At 40.2% G+C, this 16661-nt stretch overlaps 1 protein-coding gene across 6 annotated transcripts; it reads left to right on the plus strand.

Annotated features, from left to right (window-relative positions):
* Positions 1 to 1323: 1323 nt before the first annotated feature.
* Positions 1324 to 8551, plus strand: SPRY1 (sprouty RTK signaling antagonist 1). 6 transcript variants are annotated; one of them, XM_023741158.1, is made up of 3 exons: positions 1324 to 1836; positions 2587 to 2817; positions 6332 to 8551. In XM_023741158.1, the coding sequence occupies exon 3, from the start codon at positions 6387 to 6389 to the stop codon at positions 7341 to 7343; it is 957 nt and encodes a 318-aa protein (XP_023596926.1). In that variant the 5' UTR covers positions 1324 to 1836; positions 2587 to 2817; positions 6332 to 6386; the 3' UTR covers positions 7344 to 8551. The 6 variants fall into 6 exon arrangements, with proteins under 6 accessions (XP_023596926.1, XP_023596928.1, XP_004386914.1 ...); XM_023741160.1 differs by having other exon boundaries at positions 2590 to 2817; XM_004386857.2 differs by lacking the exon at positions 2587 to 2817.
* The last annotated feature ends 8110 nt before the right edge of the window (positions 8552 to 16661 follow it).

A 16661-nucleotide genomic window follows, 5' to 3' on the forward strand; every position in this document is an offset into this window, starting at 1 on the left:
TGATGATGGTATTATAGATAAAATCTGGCGAATTTTATGTTATTGTATTTTTAAAATACTTAATCTTATGAAAATTGTAATTTAATATATCTCTGGTGAGAATAGTTTGAAGTTTATTTGTAATGGAAATCTTCCAAATAGATTTTTGTAGGATTCATGGAAATAGAATGTTCAGTGCTCCCTCTCCTGGTTTTATCATATTGGTGAACTGAACTCTCAACCCAGAATTGTGGTGGTAGCTGAGAAGACAATTTTGAAGAACCAAATAAGATGCTCTGATATGATATTCTATTTCTGATTTGAGTATTCCAGATCCATTTATAATGGTAAAGAAACCTGGGTATCTTTGGTGAAAGTTCTTCACATCATCAGATAAAGTGAGATCTATGAAAAAATAAAAACTATATAGATTAAAATTAATTTTGTGCTTTTAAACAGCCTATTTTAATACGATGTATAATATTAAGGGTGAATATATAACTCTTCAGCTCATTCGTGTTCTATTTTATTTTCTAGTAAGGCTTGTTTGTTGCTGTTGTTGATGTTGTTAGCAATGCCCTAGGTTCTTTAGAAGCAATTATATAACCTTAATTATTTTTAATGCTCACACCTTTGAAAGTCCAATATAGGAAAAAAGCAGTTTCAACAGAATCACTTGCTATTGTAAAGAATGAGATTTTTAGAAACTACCTTGAACTGAAAATGTCCAGAGTAGCAGATTCTGGAATTTTGTTTTTGCCTGCTTTGTTTTGCCAAAGGCTTTAAGGTACTCCTGATATGAATACTTGGACAAAACATTTATTTTTCACTAAATAACTGTTTTTTGGTTCTCAGGTATCATTTTAAAGTCTCTATGGAACCGTAAATTTCACATATAGTTACTCTGACTGCAGCATGAACTTCATAATTTTTATAAATGTCTAAAATAACTCTAGTCTGTAAGCAAGCAAAAATCAAGTTTTCTACATATATGATTAACACTTTTTTTTAAGTGACATATGTATTATTAAGAATTCTAAAACTTCTTGGTAAATCATTTCTACTTTAAATCATTTTCCTTCAGCTAATTTTTAACTTTTTTTTTGCAAAATTATAAAACTATATTACAAAATTGAAGGAATTGGGGATTTTTCTACTGATTTTTGGGAAGTTACACCATAAGCCAAGACAGCGCAATATTTAAAAATCTGCAGCCAGAAATTTCACTCTTATGACATAGTGTTTTATTACATTTGCAGTAAGGGGTACCACCTTTTGAACTTTCAGATTTCACATATCCTGAACATTGTTTTAAATAGGAACTGTAACGTTATATTAACATCTTTTTTTTATCAACTATACATTTTTCCTTCAGCTGACCAGAGTGGTGGCTTGACATACAATTTTTTTACTTTATTCATCAAAATTCTTTTCTAATTCAACTTTAAGGGTGGAGTCCACCAACCCTTTCATTGAGATTGATAACTAAAGAGACACACATTCGGAGGTATTCTTCTATGGCAAACTGCATTTGCAGGATGTTTATTACATAAGTGAACAGGGCAACATTTCTAAGTTTGTACACATGAAAGAGGAAACGACAGTTGGGGAAATCCTGTTCCAGGTTTTCAGACAGCCCGTGTGATTGACACATGATATCACTGGAGGCGTGTCCCGGAGTGGAGGTGGAGGTAGAGGCGAGGAGCTGAAATTCTGCGGAGCCAGAGTGGAATCGCTCTGTAAGGCACGCAGTGGTTTGCAGAGTGATAGCAGCAGACAGAGCTCCCTGCCCTGGATAAGGAACAGCTACAGTCGCTGTAAAAGTGCCTGAAAAGCAATTTCCAATCTTTGCATTAGGTAAGAGCCGTTTGCTTCCTTTCCTTCTGTAGACATTTTAGGAAAGATTAGGTGACAAATGTTTGCATCTGCAAGGAATTGAACATTTCTTTGAACTCGCTTTAGATCTGAGATTATTGGTTACATTTCAAAACACCAGTAGCATTCCCACTGCTAAAATTAATATTCTTAAAGTAAATGCTACCACTAGGGGAGGAAAAAAAAAAAAAAAAAAAAAAAAGCAGGGTCCCTTTCACTTTTTTTCTATCCAAACAGTAAAAAGTTTAAAGTTTAAAACGATCGGATGCGTGAAAAACAGGATGGCTTATGCCGAAGAGGGGCTGGCACTCGGTGTGTGGACCAAATGCCTGTTTGTTTAGGCTTTGTTGGCGACCGAATCCCGAGAGAAGCAATTGTTTAAAACCTGAATTTCCCGTCTCTGTGTATTGATTTCCAATGCGCAGAGGCGTTGCTTGAACGTTGTTTGAACTCCGAGGCATTCCAAGGGGCAAAAGCACTTCGGCAAAAACGTGCAAGACTGCATGTTACTTTGGTTCGCTGCTGACACGCCGACTGTGCGCCGGCCTGTCAATCACTGGGAGCAGCAACAGCCAGCACATGGCAGAGGGCTGCGGCAGGCGGGCAAGCTGACGACCGACCCGCCCCGCTCTACTCTGCCTAGGCGGTGGTGCGAGCTACGCGTCCAAGTGCCTGGAAAGAAAGGGAAATTAGTTAATTTTTTTTTTTTTTTTAATCTCTAATTGTCTGTAGCAGGCGTTTCGGTCGTGGAACCCGTGTGTCGGAGGACTGGGAGCGAGCACACCCGACAAGGCTGACCTGCCATAACCAGAGACCCCAGGGACGCTGTGCCCCCACTTGCCTAGCGTGCGGGAACGGGAAAATTCCTCGGCCTCCGCCGGGGACAAGGGACGACGCCCCGCCTCTTCCCCTGAAGAGGACCCTCAAACTTCGCTCCCCTCACCACCACCTCCAAAAAAGCGGGTAAAAAAATCCCACCCCCTTGGCCGCGGCGGCCTCCGTCTCGCAGGCGCGTGCTTCGAGGCTCCGGTGGGACCTGCGCAGCTCCGTGATCCTCCCGTGGACGCCGGTTCGAGCCCTGTCCCGGGCGCCTCGGAGTCTTGAACGCCTGTGACGCGGATTTTCACTCGTCAGGAGGCCGCCACACCTTCCTTCCCCGAGAAAAAAGATCAGAGCCCGAAAAGTACTCTCATCCGAGCACACCGTGCCAGGCAGCTGGCCCGTCACGCACTCTTCTCTCCGCCGCTCCCCCGCTCGCTTTTCTGAGAAATTCGAAGAGCACTTCGAGAGGGTTTTTTTTTTTCTTCTTCTGATTCTTGGAGGGGGCTGCAGGAGAACACGGCTGAGAGGTGGATGTTACTGAGCCACCCGGCGAACACGAGCTGTAAGTGGTCTGCGCCGGGCCGCGCGGAGTCGCCGGAGGATTGTCCCCCGCAGCCGGAAGGGGGCCGCGGGGAGCGCTCCTGTCCGGCGGGGGCGGGGGAGGCCGCGGGCCGACTCGCCGCAGCTCTGGCGATGCCTCCTTGTTCTCCCCGCCGCGGTTGATGCGGCGTGTGCATGCCGCCACCCACACTGGGACCTGGGCCGGGTTGCACGGCTTGGTCCCACGCCACCGCTTTGGCCTAGGTGAGTGTCCCGCGGCCGTCGTCGGCCCGCGGGAGCGGGAGGCGCGCGGGCGGGGGTTGGTTGGCGCGGCAGGTGCGGACTCCGGGGAGCGGTGGCCGGCAGGGCCCTCGGAGAAGGGCAGGAGGAGCGGGGACGGTGCCCGCGCGCGGCGCAGGCCCCTAGGGCCGCCCCCTTTCCCCCTTGGGGCCGGGCTCCGGGGCGCTCGGGGAGAGAAAACCGGGGCGACGTTCGGTAGCTGCGTTTCGCGAGGCGGGAGGACGGCGAGGCAGGGTCTCCTCGTCCCCAGTTGCCCGGAGTGGTGGCGCGGTGGCCCCGGTTGTCCTCTTGGAGGAACCTACCACCCGAAAAATGAGTCCTAGTTTGTTTTCAGGGTATTCCCGGAGGGCCCTACTGAGGTTCTTGGCTTATGCCATCGGTGGGCTTTCTGTGGAGTTTCCCCTTAGATGCGAGGGTGTGTGCGTGCATGCGTGCGTGCGTGTGTGTGTGTGTGTGCAAACCCCTGGAACTCGCTGGTAAACCCCTCGACAGAATTAGTCTGTCCCCGAACGAGCTGCAACTATTGTTTTGAGAGCAGTTGAAAGGCGAAGGGAGGGGAGAGGGCACTGCCACTTTAAAAATGGGGAAGTCCGCCCTCCTGAGGTAATGGTAACCTCAGCCTCCTCCCCTCCTTCTGCGAGAGAGAGAGAAAACTTGTTTTCATTCATAACTTTTTCCTTTTCCTTCCTCTCCGTCAACTATTTATTCACCGCTTCTCAGCTCGGATTGCAGAGGGCGCAGCTCCACCGTCGTAACTTGCAAGGTGGCGACACGTCTCTGCTGCCCCTGCCTCCGGCTTATTTCTTCCTGGCCTTTCGTGAATCAAGCTTTTTTTTTTAAAGTATAGACAGATTTATTTATCATCATCCATTCTGTGGGGTGCCTTTTGGCACCTGCGTTAAGTCTGAAGGCTCTTCATGGTTTGCAAAAAACCTTGGTGGGATACGCAAACACTGTTGGAAACCCACGGTGATCCTTAGGATGTGATGGAATTGTCCGAAAAGGTATTCTACTTTGATTCGTGTTTTCTTCGGGAAAACAGTGCCGAGAACGTGTGAGCGTGTTTGCTGTAGTCAGTCGAGGACTGTCACTGCTTGAAAATGGGCTTCTCTTCAGACCAGAGATGGCTAATTTTCTTTGCTTTTTATTTTTGCCCGGTCATTTACTAGGCAGCATGAATTTTGTTACAGCTATCTTTTAAGATGCAAGTTAAAGTTGTGCCTGGTGTTTTCATTACAGTATTATAAATCCTTCTCCACAGTTTTTTCTTTCGTGTGAAATCCAATTTAGTACTTTTTAGATAGCCTTTGCTTTCACAGCACTGAGTTAAAGAAGTTCTTTTTGAGCAAGAATGGTTTGGTGTTGGAGTAACCATTAAAAGTTTTTTAAAGTCCTTAAAAATAGTCCAGGACTAAGCCCACCGGGTTGTGAATGTGTTTCTCCTCAGGTACAGAGAAGGTGGAATAAAGTTTAAACTTGGAGTTCTGCATTGTGAAAGTGAGGGCAGCTGCAAGAAGTTAATATATAAGGCATAGTCTAGGGATAGTTCCTTTAGTTAATACGTGAAATGGACCTCTTTCTGTCCTGTTCCTTAATCCAGTGATTGGGGCTCAGAGGTGGTAGGTGGATGGGCATTTTTTCTTTTCATTCTTGAATGGGGTTCAATCTGTAGACTTTGAAAGGAATTTGTGTGGAAAATATTCTAGATTGCCATTGACTGAAAACGGAAATGTTTTTATGTTTTGGCAGTTTGTTTTATGAAGAGTACATTATAAATTACAGTTAATTTACTATAGGTTCCAAAACACAAATGGGTATTTTTATCAGAATACGAGCATGCTCATTTTGTTACAAGAAGCACATTGATTCAGAATTGGCAGTGCTTTTGAAAATCAGGGTCTGTCATGTTAATGCGGAGTTTTAAATGAGAGAAAATACAGATAATTAAAAGGGTCAGGATTTCCCCAAACTACTTTAAAGGCCTAACACTTATTTGTACATAAACTTTATCTTGTTATGTGATGTGAGTAAGCCCTTATTTAATCTTTAAACAATGCTTTTGTGATTTCAAATGTGAATATTCTTTAGCATTCACAGAAATGTACATTGAGTTTTGTGTGTGTTGTATCCTTCCTACATTTATTTTTGTGTCTTGTAGATTAATAACAAGCTAACTTTAAAATCCTGATTTCTACTGCAAATGACCTCTTACTCAGGTTTCCATTTTAGTTTGAATCTCTTTTCCTCTTACTGGTAGATTTATTAGTTTGTTTTGAAAAATGCATGAAGTATTCCTTGATTAATTTCCTTATCATTAAGATAATACTTTTAATAGTAAATGAATGACAAAAAGGCAACAGCACCAAAGCCATTCTTAATTTTTTTTCTTGAGTATTTTTCTTTATGGAAACCAGTGATGAACTGATACTGAGCTTTCTTTGGATGAGAGCTATTCCAGTGCTTATATTTAATATTCCCTTTGAAGACATACTCCATTTTAAGTATTTATTAGAGTCACAAACAGGAAGGCATTGCTTTCTCTTCATTCCACTTTTTGAAAATTAGGAAAAAAATTAATGTTTATAGCATAGGGTCTTTTGCTTACCTTCTTTTTCTATGATGTGGTCCCCAGCCTCTCTTGGACTTGGACTCTGGCCAGGACCCAGCATCATTGTAATCCGCTGATGAAGGAGATCATTACCAGGTGTTTTAGACAATTTGTGACTTGACAGGATTCCCGCTGCCCCCCCCCAAAAAAAATGCCTCCTGTCATTTATTTTCTCTCTTATTTTTTTCATTTTTGATTTCCTTTTAGGATTTCAGATGCATGCCAGGTTCCTACTGATTGCCAGAATTCAAGATCACTACACATGGATCCCCAAAATCAACATGGCAGTGGCAGTTCATTAGTTGTGATCCAGCAGCCTTTGGATAGCCGTCAGAGATTAGACTATGAGAGAGAGATTCAGCCTGCTGCTATCTTGTCCTTAGACCAGATCAAGGCCATCAGAGGTAGCAATGAATACACAGAAGGGCCTTCAGTAGTGAAAAGACCTGCTCCTCGAACAGCACCAAGGCAAGAAAAGCATGAAAGGACTCATGAAATTATACCAATTAATGTGAATAATAACTATGAGCATAGACCTACAAGCCACCTGGGACATGCAGGACTAACAAATAATGCCAGGGGCGCTATTTTGAGCAGATCGACCAGCACTGGAAGTGCAGCCAGTTCTGGAAGCAACAGCAGTGCCTCCTCTGAGCAGGGACTGTTAGGAAGGTCACCACCAACCAGACCAGGCCCTGGTCATAGGTCTGAAAGGGCAATCCGGACCCAGCCAAAGCAACTGGTTGCGGATGACTTGAAGGGTTCCTTGAAAGAGGACGTGACACAGCACAAGTTCATTTGTGAACAGTGTGGAAAATGCAAGTGTGGAGAATGCACAGCTCCCAGGACCCTGCCATCCTGTTTGGCCTGCAACCGGCAGTGCCTTTGCTCTGCTGAGAGCATGGTGGAATATGGAACCTGCATGTGCTTAGTCAAGGGCATCTTCTACCACTGCTCGAATGACGATGAAGGGGATTCTTATTCAGATAATCCTTGCTCCTGTTCACAGTCACACTGCTGCTCTAGGTACCTGTGTATGGGAGCCATGTCTCTGTTTTTGCCTTGCTTACTCTGTTATCCTCCTGCTAAGGGATGCCTGAAGCTGTGCAGGGGCTGTTATGACTGGATCCATCGTCCAGGGTGCAGATGTAAGAACTCCAACACTGTCTATTGTAAGCTGGAGAGCTGCCCCTCCCGGGGTCAGGGTAAACCATCATGATTTTTGGAGGTGGGTTGAACCTCCTGAACGTTTAGCTTTCAAGTTGTGGCTGTTAAAAAAAGATCCTATTAGATACTGGTTTTATTTTCTTTAGCATTTTTCCCTGTTTCCCATCTTCTCCTCCCCTGTTCCCAAGGTTTGACTCATGGATTTTACTCTTCTCTCATGGATGATCTTCAGTGAAAGTGGACTGTGAAACTGTATCTGGCTCCCACTTACTACAAGAGTCTCTGCCATCCACTTGAGAGCCAGTGGGCTTTTGTGCAGCCTTTCTATTCTGCAAGCAACTCTCCACAAAGTTGTACACGTGAACACACCCACACCCACACCCAGACTACAATGATTTAAAGTTGTTTTTGGTTGGGTACTGTGGGAACACGGAAATTGGTTTTTAAAGAAGCAAGCATTTAATTGCTTAAATAAGCTATGTATTAAGTCTGTCTCCAGTTAGGGCAATCTTCATAGAATTGGACCCTTAAGTAGCATGGGGGATATATTTTTGCTATAACATAAAAATTTTCCTTTAACCACTGCCCTTTCCTTCTTGCCCCTCAATGTTCTCTCCCTTCAGTTTTGGCATTATCTTATTCTAGTGATGCCAATTTTTTTGTTTTCTCTTTCTATGTAATTTTCGATTGGCTTTACAGTGTAAATCTTCACATTGGAGATATATTGGTTGTATCTTGCTCATTCTTATTCTAGCTTTCATGTTTGTGAAGGACTCAACTTCCTTCCACACCTCACACTCTCCACCAAATTTCTGTTGTCATTGAGGGCACTTGGATAATGGATATTGGTATTTAAGCTGATGACTCTGTAGATGTCACAGAACTGTGCTGCCTAAAGTGATCTTGGCTCGTTAGCGGTCTTTTTGGCCCATTGGTTAATTAGCAGCTGAGTAATTCTGATCTGTCCTGTGTTTTCATTGCCTTAACCACGAGTTGTGGTGCTTTTTGTATATTTTATGTATAAATCACAAAGTTGAATTCTGACTATTTTTAAGACAAAAGTCTGTTAAACTTTTTTATTGTAAAGAATATTTATTATGCGAATCTCTATTATTTTATGATATTTATTGCAAAAGACTGTTGAAATGTACTCATGTCTGAATATAACAAAATATCAATACTTAACAGAAAATAAGGTGACACGAAGAAAGTACATACGTTAACTATAATGCAGAAAATATATTAATTAATGAAACTGTCTCTTGACTTCTTCATTTATTAGCCTGTACTATTATGATGATTTTTGTCATTTGCTTTGGCTTTTTCTTCATTCACACTCATTTTAGTTCTTTCCCTTAAGATACTGAATCCAGACACAGGTGAGCTCAAATTATGAGCTAGATGTTTCCTGGAAAGTACATTATATAAAACTTGTAATCCAAATCCTACTTCAAATAGTCTTTAAACAAATACCCAAGTGAATTGCTTTATAAAGTGAATTTTTTTTTTTTTTGTAATTAATATTAACAAATACTATTTTGGCTAATTTGTAAGCACACGTCGTAGTTTCTTGAAATGGTGGCGTATCTGTAACACAGTTTTCAAAAATGTTTATCTTAACTCTCTTGGGCTAATCAGAAATTAGTCTCCAGCAGCAAGACTTAAAGAACTAGTTCTGTAGACATGCTAGGAGTCTCTGGTGCTGTCATGTTAATAAAACATTTTAGAAGTTAGTGTGTGCCTAGGGAATAGTTCACATTATCAGAGAAATGTTTTAAAAACATTCCTGTCCCTACCTTTTCATTTCCTTTAATAAGTCTTTAATGTGGCCTGATCAAATTACACTTTTTCATGTCCTTTGGAATAAGAAATTTAAGGGCCTGAAACTATATAGAAAAAGTAAATATTTTGAAATCTTAATTTTTAGCCTGGTGAGACCACTACATAGCTAGAATCTTTGGGTCTGATAAAATTTTTGTTACGTGAGTCCTCAGAATATAGAATCTTGTTCATACAAATCCACAGACTTGGTTTCATTAATTTCCTCTGACTAGGTGATAAATAAGTCAAACCTGAAAAATTACCCACATTTGAGAAGAAGAAGTTAACATAATTTGAACCCAGGATTGAGGCTATCAAAACTAAAATCTGACCCAGCTTTTTGTTTTGGTCATTATTCTTAACTGGTTTGGCTCCTAGTTTAGGAGTATTTGTTCTTTGTAAGTAGACTTTGACTCTGTTTTACATCAGACAAGGTGTACGTTTTTGTTTTAATTCTTTTTCATCAAGCAAGTCATTAAACCTGTTTGTTGGCATTTTGACCTTTGATATAAGCAAATGTTTTCTCTATTCTCTGAAAACAGGAGGATTTTTTAAAAAATGAATATGTATGTTTTGGAGGCTACTTCATAATCCGTAGTATTTCAAACTTTGACCTTGAGTTTTTTCTTCCTGTACTCAAGTGATGTGATGTTAACACTGGTCCTTTAATATTTAGAGTTACTTGGTTGAAATTTGGCTCTTTTAATGAAGTATACAAACACAGACTCCCTCAAAATACTGTGTGGTTTTTTTCTGTTATTATTCAGACCTTTGGTATAATTAGGAGTTGGTGTAAGAGCTGTAGTTGTAATAACTAGACTAAGAAGCTGTAGCTTTTATCGAAAGAAATTTATAACTTTTATGAGAATGAGGTATGCTGTGGAGTTTCAACTTCTGGCCATATGCTGAATACATTAAAACTACAATATTAAGATGGTGGTCTGCTGCTCCTTGGGCTTAGTATGTACTCTGGCATAATGTCAGGTTCGTATTTAGAAACAGCGATAGGTTACAGGTTCAGATTTCTAACAGAGGCTTGTCAGGTGGCAAAGCATAAACACTTGGATTCAAAATCTCCTCCTCTGATGGTTGAAACCACAGAGGAAAAAATATTAGAGTGTGTTCTCATAAGTGCTTATGAGTCCTACACTTTTGAACCTAATACTGATCAACAACACTTCAACGTGCTAAAAGAATTCAAAAGAGTCAGCAAACCTGAAATTTCTTACAATGCCTTTGCCATTCATTTGATACTGTCTAATGAAAAAGGAGCCTTGGTGGCGCAGTGGTTAAGTGCCTGGCTGCTAATTGAAAGGTCAGTGGTTTGAATCCACCAGCTGCTCTGTGGGAGAAAGATGTGGCAGTCTGCTTCCTCCGTAAAGAGTACAGCTTTGGAAACCCTATGAGGCAGTTCTTCTCTGTCCTATAGGGTCGCTATGAGTAGGAATCTCCTCGATGGCGGTGGGTTTGGTTTTTTATTTTATTTTTTTAATGAAAAACAACATACCAAATGGATGGGCTAACCTTTCTTTTTTGTTTCACAGTTTTGTTCCTCTTCCTCAACTAGTGCAGCTCGACAGAATGGATGTTTTTGTTCCTTTCCAACATATTTTCTGACTGCCGTTTTTTTCAAAGAAGTCTTAATTATTTAGATAATTTAATGGTGAATAAACCAATACAGGATTTCTGTAATTGAGCAGTTTCCTGTCAACAGATGTTATAAGCACAAATGGAAGCTTTAACCTTGGCAAGGAGAACAGTTCTTAGAGTAAACAGTGAAAGAAGAGAGGAAAGAAAAAGATATAATGGAATATTTAGATGGAGAAGAGGAAGGTTGTAGAAATGTACTTCAATTGGCCTCCCTGTTTTTGGTAAATAGAAGGATGGTCTTCTTGTGATAGTTAAGATGCATCAAAGATAGAAATTTGATCTTGAGAGCAAAGTCTGGAATGGCTAGATATGGGGAATACTAATGTGTAGTCAACAAGAGAAGAACAGATGAAGGTGAGTGCAGAGACTCAACTCAGATTGAGTAACGGATTTTTTTGGTGGGCCACCAAACATTTTTCAGATTTTTATCAAGACATTCGCTGTAGCTGGTTAGAGTGGCAGTTAAGGCAGATGATAAGTCTTAGACCTGGAGCAGTAAGAAATGGTGAACTTCAAAGAGGTTATGAATTTTAGGGTAGTAGCTGGCAATGACTGGCCAGAAGAATTGGCTAAAGATTCTAATTAGAATGAAATACAGGTTTACTGAGCATAAGGAAATAGGAAAGGCAGAAAGTTGGATACATAGGAGAATTTCCAAGTCAATATATTAGAAGGTGGATCATTTTTAAAAGCTGAGGAAGTCTGGGGTTCCTCTGTGCCAGTGGGTAACTGAGGTTGAATGGAGTCAGAGATATTTGGAGCTAAGGATGAAGACAGAGAAAACAGAGAAAAGTTGTTAATTTAGGTATTAAAATGCCACAAGGGGAGGTGAAGAGGAAAACAGAGCCTAGCGATTATGTGTGGAAAGGATGTTTTTAGAAGCTTAACTTGTTTTTAAGCTAATGGATTATAAATCGAGAAATTAATATCTGATAAAAATAGAAGGTTTCTTAACAAGGAATGAACTGTTGCTGTTAGTTACCATCGAGTGGATTCTGACTCATGGCGACCCCATGTGTGTAGAGTAAAACTGCTTCATAGTGTTACCAAGGCTTCCGAGGCACCTCTGGGTGGGTTTGGAGCCACCAACCTTTTGGCTAGTATCAATGCTTAATCGTATGCACCATCCAGGCACTTCAAGGAGTGAACTAGTGAGGTAGAATTTATTCCACATAGCATGTACTCCATTTATAACACATGGTCTGTTAAAATCTGTTATTGAATAAAGAAAATATCATCATGAAAGTTGACTGACCACTCAATTCAGCCAAAATAGTACATGGAGCCAAAAGACCTACTTTCCACATTCCCTTCTTTAAGCTTTTGTGCACTTCAGAGGTACGTCCAAAGGCAAAGGAATTGGGTCTCACATCTTAGTCCTATCTACTTCACAGAGTTTGCATATTGCATATTTGCAGTAGAAGACTGTGAGTCAATTAGATTCCTTAATAAAAGTACATTTTATTCTGGGCCACCCAGATTCTTCTTTATACTCCAAATGTGGTTGTGGTGGTGTTGCTGTCAAGTCAGTTCCAACTCATGGAGACCCCATGTATAGATGCCTATCTTTATAAGGAAAACTCCTGGTGTCAGAGTCATTTACATAGCGTGCAGGCTTTTAACTAGTTCCTTTGTGGTTTGTAAACCTGCTCTTGGAATTGTCTATAATTTCCCCTTTGTACTTGCCTTGACCATTTTTGTTTTATGCCCTTTAATACCAGAAACACAATGCAATTAAAAACCAGTTGCCATCAAGTCAGTTTCGACTCATGGCGACCCCATATGTACCAGAGTAGAGCTGTGTTCCATAGGGTTTTCAGTGGTGAAGATAATAAAGATGAAATTAACATTTATCACTTTAACTTCTTGCTATCTAGTACCTGGAATGACGCTCGTTACAATGGAGTAAGAGCTCAATAAATATTTGTTATTGATCAGCTTGCTAGATTTATTCTTAAAAGCTTCGGAGTAAAGACGTGGAGATTAATGACCACATGGAATTTTTGCAGGGTTTTTTGATACCATTTCTAATGCCAAGAATATTGGCAATTTTGAGAGGAAGTAAGAACGGCTTACCTTTGTCAACCATTCATTCATTTATTCAACAACCATGTCTTAGGTGCAGAGGATCCCAGTCTTTGAGTAGTAAATAGTTCGTGAGTTTTAGTAATGTGACTGGTGCTATTATAGCGGTATGTAACGGGGCCATGAAAACACTGAGTTTGCAAGTCAGGGAAGCCTTCCCAGAGAAGACCTGACAGATGAATAGTGGCAAGGGAGGAAAAAGATTTTGGACAAGCACAAAGGCATGTTAACAGAGATGATCATGGCATGATAGAAAAGTTGCGAGCAATTTAGTATGTTTGCTGTGTAAGGTGCCTGTGGAAAGGATAGGAGCCAGTCATGGAAAGTGTGAATGTCATGTTAAAAGTTTGAGCTCTATCCTGTGGGCGACAGAGTTGTGGACAGATTATAAACAGGAGAGTGACATGACCCGATTAGAGTTTCAGAAAGATTCTTCAGGCAGCACTGTGGAGGATGGACTGGAGGGGGAGGAGACCAGATGGAAGTTAATATAATGACCAAGCTGACTAACGTGACAGGAACAGTGGAGACTGAGAGGAGATGGGCTGGAGATGATTGGTTGAGGATGATGGGGGAGGAAGAATCTAGGTGACTCAGCGCTGGGTTAACTCATCTCTGGTTATGCAGGGCAGAGAGAACGTTTGTATAAATGAAATGCATAAGGAGAGCAAAAATTTCCACATTGAACTTTCTACTAATTGTGCAGGTCTAAGAATCATTTTTTTTCCCCCTAGACCACGTCTCTCCTGGAACAGTTAATGAATAATGAAGTGAACAGAAGGTAGACAGCAAGAAAGCAGAGAAGAGAAGCAAAGGCTTTGCAAATCAAACAGAAACTAAATCATTAGTTCTTTCTTCCACCCCAGCTCCCCAGAGTTCATTGTATATCACTCAGAAAAGTGAGTTATATATGTAGAACTAGAAAACTCACCAAGCCTACCATTTTCTCCTGATTGCCTAAAACCATTCCGACTGCCCAGTCATCATATTTTGAATCACTGGAGCATCACAAAAGAATGTTTGCAATGTCAGTGTGCTGGTTTTCTTTGTTCTCTCTTTGCTTAATGCCTATTTGTGAAAATCAGAAATAGTGATTATGATGATACAGGAAAGGAGAGTGGTTGGGGAATATGTGTGTTAGATGATTGGGAGTTAGGATTACAGAATTGTTTGAAGCCACTCAGAATCAAACCTGGAAGAGACCTTGAAAGCTACTTAGTCCCTTTTCTTCTTTTTAAAAGTAAACTAAGTTGATCCCCAGAGAGGTGAAAGGACTTGCCTGAGGATAAACAGCTAGTAAGAAATAGAACTAGCTGAATGAGGAAAAGATATGAAAACTACTTTTTAAAGGCTTGTGCTATTTTCATTATGTAGTCCTTGTCTATACTTGAAATCTGGGAGTTTAATTACAATTCCTGAAGAGTAAACCATAACAATAGGCTGATGTAGTTAAGATCAAATTCTTGCAGAAGCTACATAAAATGAAGGACAAAGTAATTTTGGGTTTTAGGATTGGTCATTTTTTTCTTGTAGTTTGAAATTTTTATAAATGATAGTATTGAAGTTAATTTTTTTTTTTCTCTAGATTCTGTAGATGGTATAAGGTACATGTAGAGACTTGGAAATTTTTTTTTTTTTTTGAGAGGTGATCATTATAAAGCAGTATGACTTGAGGGAAGCTGGAATTGCTTGATTTTAAAAGTTTAGTAAAAAAAGGTCAAGTGAGAAAGCCCATATTTCTTTTCACCCCATGTGGATAATGGAGTTTCTTCTCCTTGGCACTGAAATACAGTACCATGTGGTCCCTTAATTTCTTAACTAAAACTTTTAATGGGAGGTGGGGAGTCTCTTAATCCTTGGGGAAAATATGCTTCATGTAGATTGTAAAACCTGGTAAATTTTGGAAAGAAGAAAAATAGGCAGTACTCTTGGAAAAAAAATGGTCTGCTTGAACTTGCCTTTCTTGGGGAAAAAAAAAGAAAACCCAAAACAAAACCGAACATTCTTTCATAAAACATTTTTTTAAAAGTATTTGCCCTTGAGCAATTTTTTCTACTTACCCATGCTTATCTTTCAGAACAAGCATTTATTCCTTTATACTGTAGAGTGTGAGGAAGTTCCTTTGAGGTTATGCCCTACAAACGTATCCAAACAGTAACTGTCACCTCCTTCCTATGGCACAACAAATGACTAACTCAACCACAGGCAGTGCCGAACGTACAGTGGTGATTTCACGATGGGGGCCGTTCAGAGGTTACCTATGGGACACCTTATTCAAGGGGAAAAAACACACAAACATATTTTTGTGTGCAAATAAAATTTTGGGGCCTTTTGACCCAATGGAAAATGTGTGTCTGCTGGTGGCTGCCTAGTTGGAATAAGATGGTTTACACTTGGAAACATTTGTGTCATTTATCATATGATGTGACTGGCCTACAGCATGACTGCATAACAAATAACCATATTAAAAATTAATCTTTTCCAGTTCATCAGACTGTATGTCTTTTTGAAATCCCAGGTTTGCTCTTTCCCTCTTTCTCTATTCTGTTTTCTTGCAGTCACTCTTTACATTAACTATAGAATTAAGCTGAAGCTCACATGCTAGGTAGGTATCTATGGCTTTGCTTTCAGACTTGCACCCTGCCCTTTTATCCTTCTCTCCTGCTTTTCCTCAACATAAATCTTCTATCCAGTTGAACTGATTAACTCCTGGACCTCAAACCCCAACCTCAAACTGCCTTTGCCTTTTTAATTCTATTCTTTTATTAAAACAAAACAAAACAAATCTGTTGCTGTCAAGTCGATTCTGACACATCCTTCTTCTCTGACTGGATCATGCTAAAATAATCTCTCCCCAAAATTCTTTAGAAACAGCATGTATAAACTACTCATTACTCTGAATGTTTATGTCTTTTCTCCCTTTTTTATGTTATAAATGCTTTGAAGCTGCAATTATGTTGTAGATTTATTTGCACTCCTATATTGCTCTGCCCACAGTAGGCACTCAATAAATACTCCCTGATATTTTTTCCTGCATTTTACAATCCAGTCAGTCAAAAGTGCCCATGTTTAGCTCATGTTTTTCTGGTCACAGGGCCTTTCATTTACTATATTAATAAAATATATATTCTGACATGATCTGTATCCTGCTTAAAGTCATTAAGCCTTGCCTATACTTGTAAATAGAATTCTAGAATAATTATGTAATCTGCTGCAAAGAATTTTGGTAATGTCATTGATCATGTTAAAGTTTCCAGAAGAGAATAGTTTCAAGAATTGAGGCAGTAAAATCTTGGCACTGGAGGGGAGAGACGTTAGAGGTCATTGAATCGTCTTACCTTTCACCCACTGTAGTAGTAATGTATCCTCTCTGTGACATCCTAAATGATAGGCCTGATTCGGAAGTTGCTGGAATTATCTACTTCTTCATTTTACTAATCTATTCTTAGTTATTCATAATGCAAACCACTTGGTCTTCCCCTTTAAGAGTCCAAAGTATCTTTAAAAGTAATTAACGTTGACTTGGAGTCTCTGAAATGCCAGTGCGCTTCTCAGCTTCTTAGGTGCTAATGCTGCTTCTCCTGGGTAATAAAATATTGTTTACCCTTCTTGCTGAACTTGGCAAAGGTATGAAACTTCTCAAACCCTCTCTTTTTTCAAATGTGTGATAACTATAAATAATTATGAATTGTCTGGCTAGATTTATGATAACATTATGTATCTAAGTTATCACTCAAATCACAGTTGTTAGTGAAAACAGGCGTATCTGGAATTGTATATTGCACCTAATGTGTTCTATAAGCACCTAGGTTTA

Source organism: Trichechus manatus, unplaced genomic scaffold, assembly GCF_000243295.1.
Source record: "Trichechus manatus latirostris isolate Lorelei unplaced genomic scaffold, TriManLat1.0 scaffold00174, whole genome shotgun sequence".
Classification (NCBI taxonomy): domain Eukaryota; kingdom Metazoa; phylum Chordata; class Mammalia; order Sirenia; family Trichechidae; genus Trichechus; species Trichechus manatus.